The 6,761-nt window shown below is 43.7% G+C and overlaps 1 protein-coding gene across 2 annotated transcripts in view; it reads left to right on the top strand.

Moving 5' to 3' along the window:
• The window catches only part of LOC146036320 (uncharacterized), a 20,144-nt gene extending 13,942 nt beyond the window's left edge, over positions 1 to 6,202 (top strand). Inside the window, exons 2-8 of one of the 2 annotated variants that reach the window (XM_083160266.1) lie at positions 603 to 647; positions 751 to 795; positions 2,155 to 2,199; positions 3,908 to 3,961; positions 5,216 to 5,372; positions 5,454 to 5,482; positions 5,577 to 6,202. In XM_083160266.1, the coding sequence (XP_083016392.1) occupies positions 756 to 795; positions 2,155 to 2,199; positions 3,908 to 3,961; positions 5,216 to 5,372; positions 5,454 to 5,482; positions 5,577 to 5,611 (360 nt within the window). In that variant the 5' untranslated portion in view covers positions 603 to 647; positions 751 to 755 and the 3' untranslated portion in view covers positions 5,612 to 6,202. Of the gene's footprint in view, positions 1 to 602; positions 648 to 750; positions 796 to 2,154; positions 2,200 to 3,907; positions 3,962 to 5,215; positions 5,373 to 5,453 lie in introns of both variants that reach the window. The other variant, XM_083160265.1, reaches the window with a different exon arrangement.
• The last annotated feature ends 559 nt before the right edge of the window (positions 6,203 to 6,761 follow it).

Genomic DNA, 6,761 nt, shown 5'->3' with positions numbered 1-6,761 from the left:
CGGGAGTGCCGGGCTCAATGTCTTATATATATATATATATATATATACACACATTATATATACTGTATAAATATATATATATATATATATATATATACACACATACAGTAAATATACTGTATCTATATATATATATCAATCAATGTATATAATGCTGAACTGATCTATCTATATGCTTTGTCTAACTATGTATAGAGAAAATATATATACACACACATACTTTGGGACTCATAGGGACAGGGCGTAGATGAGACAGGGGTCAATATTCAGAGGGGACAGGTGCATTTTGGGATACAGGGATTAGGACACCAAGGTACCAGGGGGCATTGTAGGACATAGAGGACAGGGCGTATTGTGTGATTTATAAGGCGGATCTAGGAGAGTACAGGGTGCATTGTTGGACTCAGAGGAGAGGATTCTAGCACCTCTGGTCCAATGGCATATACCCAATGTTTAATAGCAAAGGTGGAACTGATAACACATAGCACCATCCTCAGTGTAGTATGTATAGCCTACTGTAACTGCTTATATCATAATGAAAGCACAACTAGAATAGTCATGAACTGTCCTTAAATTGTTGTTTATTTCTCATGTTCCCCCAGCTCCTATATATGCCGAGGGCATTAAAAACAGCCCTTCAGAAGATGGTAAGTACAGCTATAATAACCATGTAACTGTAATAACAGTATCAGTGTAACCGTGTGGACACTTCTGTATAACAGCTGTTGGTGTTTTCTCATGTTCCCCCAGCTCCAATGTACGCAGAGGACAATGACAACAGCCCTGCAGTAAACGGTAAGTACAGCTATATAATAACCATGTAACTGTAAGATTAAGGAGGGTACCCTGTGTGCCTTCCAGCCTGTGCTGACATGCCTCAGATATTGGGGGTTAGATTTTCTTGAGGGAGGGACACCATTAGATGGTGATGTATTCCTATTGGTGGGGTTGAATAAAAGGGGCAGGTACAGTAGTTTTAATGCTTACTGTGGTGCAGCTCCTTTGGAGAAAGTGACTGGGCGTGGTCTTTCAAATAAGAGCATCACCGTACCAGGTGGGCCCATAAGCCACTTTAGTTGAGTTGTTGCCCCAAGTTGTGTCATGGTGGGCAGATGGCCCTCTTTCTATTTTTGTATGGTTATTTATCCATAACATGACAGTATGATGAGCACTTCCCTTAGGACAGGCATGTCCAACTATGGCCCTCCAGCTGTTGTGAAACTACAATTCCCATCATGCCTTGCCACAGTTTTGCTATTAGGGAATGCTAAAACTGTTGCAAGGCATGCTGGGATGTGTAGTTTTACAACAGCTGGAGGGCCACAGTTTGGACACACCTGCCTTAGGAGTTGGTTGATGGTCAAGGATAGTGGCAGAAGGTCGATCCTTGGCCATGAGGGCAGATGGCCCTTTGGTCAATTTTGATTTAATTTTATGATATTTTTCTTGCAAATGTGATTTTGTCTTTTATATTTTATACATATCTTCCCATAGACAGTTGAGAGACAATTTTTTTCAGTTATGGCCCCCATACACTACGATATATCTGCCGCTAAAATTGAATGCAATTTCCCTTGAACTGATTCCAAACAATTTGTTACTTTGGTGTCATTTTTTGCATAAGATATATCTCCAAGATAAATGGCATGAGATATATCTTATGGCATACAATTGTACCAAAAGATATACCTAATGGGCTGGATTAGGGGTTAGAGGGACTGAAAACATCAGTCAAACTTCCTGCGATATATCGCATATGATATCGCATGTCCAAAAAGCACTCCTTTTTCCATCCGATTCCGATAAATCACAGGTGCACTACGACCAACCTAGTGACTCCTATCCATGGGACCGCGCATCGGATCGGATGGAAAACACAAACAACGTGGCATTTTTCAGTCGATATATCAGCCTGAAATCAAAATCAGAGGAAATTGTGCAAAAATCGTTCTAGTGTATGGGGCCTTTATTCAAAAATAGAAGAATATAAAAAGCTGCCCCCTTTCATGTCATACTTCTGTTGTCCAATGTATTATATTAGTTAAGTTGTATGTATGAGGTACAGATGCATCTGGCTGTGTGAGGCGTAATAACGGTATCAGTGTATGTACACTTCTATATAACAGTTGTTGGTGTTTTCTCATTTTAATCCAGATTCACCCGCAGACGGAGATGTGGAGTACGATCCATCAAAGCAAAGTAAGTTGTTCAAATAATCCCTCTTATTACTGGGTATAACACATCATACAGTACAATGAGGGATATGCCCATTTCTGTAATAAGAATATTATAGCGCTACAGACTGCAGAGCTGTAATAGCGAAGACCAAAAATATAGGGAAATATTGCAAATAATGGCCTGAATCAGGTTGCTCAATGCAGCCCTCCAGCTGTTTTGAAACTATACATCTCAGCATGCCCAGCCACAATGTTGCTATTAGGGGTGTGCTCAAACATTGACAGGACATGCTGAGATGTGTAGTTCCACAACAGCTGGAAAGCTGCATGTTGAGCACTCCTGGCCTTAATGAAAGTCCAGAGAAAGGCTCCTCAGTGGTTTACCTGAGCCCATGTGACAGGAAATGGAGCCGCTTCTGTGTCACACCCGTGGCTGTACAGTTGTTATGCTGCAGATAGAGGCTCCTCAGTGGAGTGCCTGAGCCCATGTGACAGGAAATGGAGCCGCTTCTGTGTCACACCCGTGGCTGTACAGTTGTTATGCTGCAGATAGAGGCTCCTCAGTGGATCACCTGAGCCCATGTGACAGGAAATGGAGCCGCTTCTGTGTCACACCCGTGGCTGTACAGTTCTTATGCTGTAGATAGAGGCTCCTCAGTGGAGTGCCTGAGCCCCTGTGACAGGAAATGGAGCCGCTTCTGTGTCACACCCGTGGCTGTACAGTTGTTATGCTGCAGATAGAGGCTCCTCAGTGGAGTGCCTGAGCCCATGTGACAGGAAATGGAGCCACTTCTGTGTCACACCCGTGGCTGTACAGTTGTTATGCTGCAGATAGAGGCTCCTCAGTGGATCGCCTGAGCCCATGTGACAGGAAATGGAGCCGCTTCTGTGTCACACCCGTGGCTGTACAGTTGTTATGCTGCAGATAGAGGCTCCTCAGTGGAGTGCCTGAGCCCATGTGACAGGAAATAGAGCCGCTTCTGTGTCACACCCGTGGCTGTACAGTTCTTATGCTGCAGATAGAGGCTCCTCAGTGGAGTGACTGAGCCCATGTGACAGGAAATGGAGCCGCTTCTGTGTCACACCCGTGGCTGTACAGTTCTTATGCTGCAGATAGAGGCTCCTTAGTGGAGTGCCTGAGACACTGTGACAGGAAATGGAGCCGCTTCTGTGTCACACCCGTGGCTGTACAGTTCTTATGCTGCCGATAGAGGCTCCTCAGTGGAGTGCCTGAGCCCATGTGACAGGAAATGGAGCCGCTTCTGTGTCACACCCGTGGCTGTACAGTTCTTATGCTGCCGATAGAGGCTCCTCAGTGGAGTGACTGAGCCCATGTGACAGGAAATGGAGCCGCTTCTGTGTCACACCCGTGGCTGTACAGTTGTTATTCTGCAGATAGAGGCTCCTCAGTGGAGTGCCTGAGCCCATGTGACAGGAAATGGAGCCGCTTCTGTGTCACACCCGTGGCTGTACAGTTCTTATGCTGCAGATAGAGGCTCCTCAGTGGAGTGCCTGAGCCCATGTGACAGGAAATGGAGCCGCTTCTGTGTCACACCCGTGGCTGTACAGTTCTTATGCTGCAGATAGAGGCTCCTCAGTGGAGTGCCTGAGCCCATGTGACAGGAAATGGAGCCGCTTCTGTGTCACACCCGTGGCTGTACAGTTGTTATGCTGCAGATATGGAACAACAAACAAAATTACTTTAATGTGTTTCTTCTTATGTGTTTCAGATCCTCCCGGTGAATCAAGATCCTCAATGTCATCTGTGATGGACATTGCGCCAGGTAAATAAACATATGATTAATAAGAAAATGAGAGAACCTGATGGATTGTGTTCTGTCATGTGTTGCACATATATAACATATCTGTCAGGTCTCTGAGCTATGCAGAATTAATCTGCTTCACATAATATAAAAGAGTTAACCCAGCAGTGGCGTAATTAGATACATGTGGGCCCCATAGCAAAAGTCTGTAAGGGCCCCTATTAATCACCTAATGCTGAAAAATGTATACAGCACATGATACTGTGACAGGCAATGTGGACCCCTCTCAGCTCTGAGCCCCATAGCAGCTGCACCCCATGCACCTATGGTAGTTATGCCCTTGTAACCTAGAGAAATCACAGATTGTTCCCGCCTCCAGTACCTGTACTAGGGTGTGAGAGAGCCTGTGTTTTTTAAAGCAGCAAATCATTTGTCAGGTGAAACCAATTTAGTTTTTGTATTGTAAAAGAGCGCCGCTTTAAAATACGGACATTGCCGCATGAAGGTCTGCATCTCCTGTTTCACGCGCCCTATTATATTTACCCCACAGTGTTACAAGTGACCGCTGGGGCCCAGCATATATTACTGTATGTATCTTAGTTCTGCTGAAGTATTAGATCCATGGAAAATCTATCATTATTCCCCCTATGGCTTAACATTTGCTCAATAAAAACATTATCACTCTCTATGGGGGAAATGTAATAGGATGAGAGATTCAGAAAGTGAGAGATTTGGTAAGAAATCTCCAGGTTTTTTTAAAGCGGCAATCATTTACACGGCAACACCAGTTTTGATTTTGAAGTGTAAATGATTGCCGCTTTAAAAAACCTGGAGATTTCTTACCAAGTCTCTCACTTTCTGAATCTCTCATCCTATTACATTATTTTTATGGGTAATAAAATGCCATTCCAAGCTTTCATCGCGGTGAAGACATATTCTGTCACAAGGTCAAAAGATACAAAAGGACGACACAAGCAAAAGGTTGTCATCCGTTTTCATGATTTTTTTACCTTTTTTGGAATTTTTTGGATACTTTACCATCTCCAATTGGGAATGTTAAGTATTCCGAGTGCAGCGGTAATGGAGCAGGGTACCCGGCTCGGAGCATGGTGAGCGAAGGGATCCATGCCAGGATAAACTCATGTCGACCTTTTGTTTGAGTCCTCCATTTTCCAGTGTCAACCTTTTGTCGACCTATTGACTATAAACCCAGGTACTGTCGACACTATGATCCCTTGAATTAACGAGAGTAATCTTTTTTTTTTACCAATTCAGCTATCAAAGCCTTGGAAAAGAGGATCGCCGCCATAGAAAAGGCAGTAAAGAAGCAGACTAAATTAAACCTGGTCATCAGCTACGCTGTTATCGGTGCTGTGTCCCTGCTGAGCTTCTTCTCGTTATTATTCCTCGTATGTTACTGGATTTTCAGAAGGTAGGGATTGTGTTATTTCTTTTATTGTCCGTTTATTAATGTTCAAGCTGAAACTTCATTTATCTCTTTATTTATTAACAGATCTGAGGAAAGCGACATCGACGTAGAAGGTGAGAAAACCTACAATTATCTATATGTGTCGTACAATTGCACAAACTGCCCATATCCAGAAATATAATGTCCTTTATTTATCTTTCTATCTAGCGTGTCGTGGCTCGGATGATTCAACTGCCAACTAAGAGGATGCAGGCCCTGTGTGCGCTGGCTGGTTCTAGGTGTGAGGTACTGCTGTAAGAGAGTGTTCTTGTACTGGCTATTAGCTGTAGCTAGTACATGAACCCTTTCTCACCGCAGTTCCTTACAGTATACCTAGAGTGCTGCTTCATCTGAGGTTCTAGGTGTGAGGTACTGTTGTAAGAGAGTGTTCTTGTACTGGCTATTAGCTGTAGCCAATACATGAACCCTTTCTCACCGCAGTTCCTTACAGTATACCTAGAGTGCTGCTTCATCTGAGGTTCTAGTTGTGAGGTATTACTGTAAGAAATTGCTCCTGTATTAGCTATTAGCTGTAGTTGTCGCAGGAACCCTTTCTTACAGCAATCCCTTACTTGTAGAGCCGTAGCACTTCATATTCTGTATATTCCCCAGCGCGCACTTATACCAACGGCGTATTATGAACATCAAAAGCATCAAGTACCATCTACTCTTATGTAACATCAATAAAATAACATCTGCAGTTGAATTAAAAAAAATGATTGATTGTGTTATTTGTTGATCTAGTGCTGGGTAATATATAATACAATAAACAGTGGCATAAGTTTGTCCCAGTTGCCCGGAGGCACAATGTGTATTGCCCCCAACACACACAAAACCTTATATAAAGTATATAGTGTATGTCTGTTATGAAATATAACAGGCTTATATACAGTATGTATACAGTATATCTATAGAGGGAGACAGAGATAGATTACATATTTCAGAACTCCGAAGTGATATCAATGGCTTTCAATTAATGGATTTAAGATGCAGGAGAGGAGAAGTGCCCCCTTGAGAGCAGGAGCCCGGCGGCAGATGACTCCATTGCCTCCCAGAGTTCTGTCTCTGACAATAAATGTACACAGTGGTGCCTGGATAATGGCCCACAATGGTTCATAAGTTCATCAAACTACAGCCACCAGCTTTAGGCTGTGTGGGGGCCATCGAGAAAAGGGCAAGGCCGCCCGCCCGTATGCTGAATCACACCCCACAATGTGCCCGCAAAATTTTAATGGGCACATCTCAATAGTGCAAGCACTTTGCTACACAGGGAAGCTTTTGCACATCACCAGCTGCTCCCAGGCTGCAAAGCCAGATGCAGGTCCGCCATGTTTGGAGCCACAGTGCCCGCGT

Source organism: Crinia signifera, chromosome 9 (genome assembly GCF_055691185.1).
Source record: "Crinia signifera chromosome 9, ASM5569118v1, whole genome shotgun sequence".
In the NCBI taxonomy this organism is placed as follows: Eukaryota; Metazoa; Chordata; class Amphibia; order Anura; family Myobatrachidae; genus Crinia; species Crinia signifera.
The sequence above is the reverse complement of the archived record's forward strand: the minus strand, read 5'-3'. Positions and strand labels throughout refer to the sequence as shown.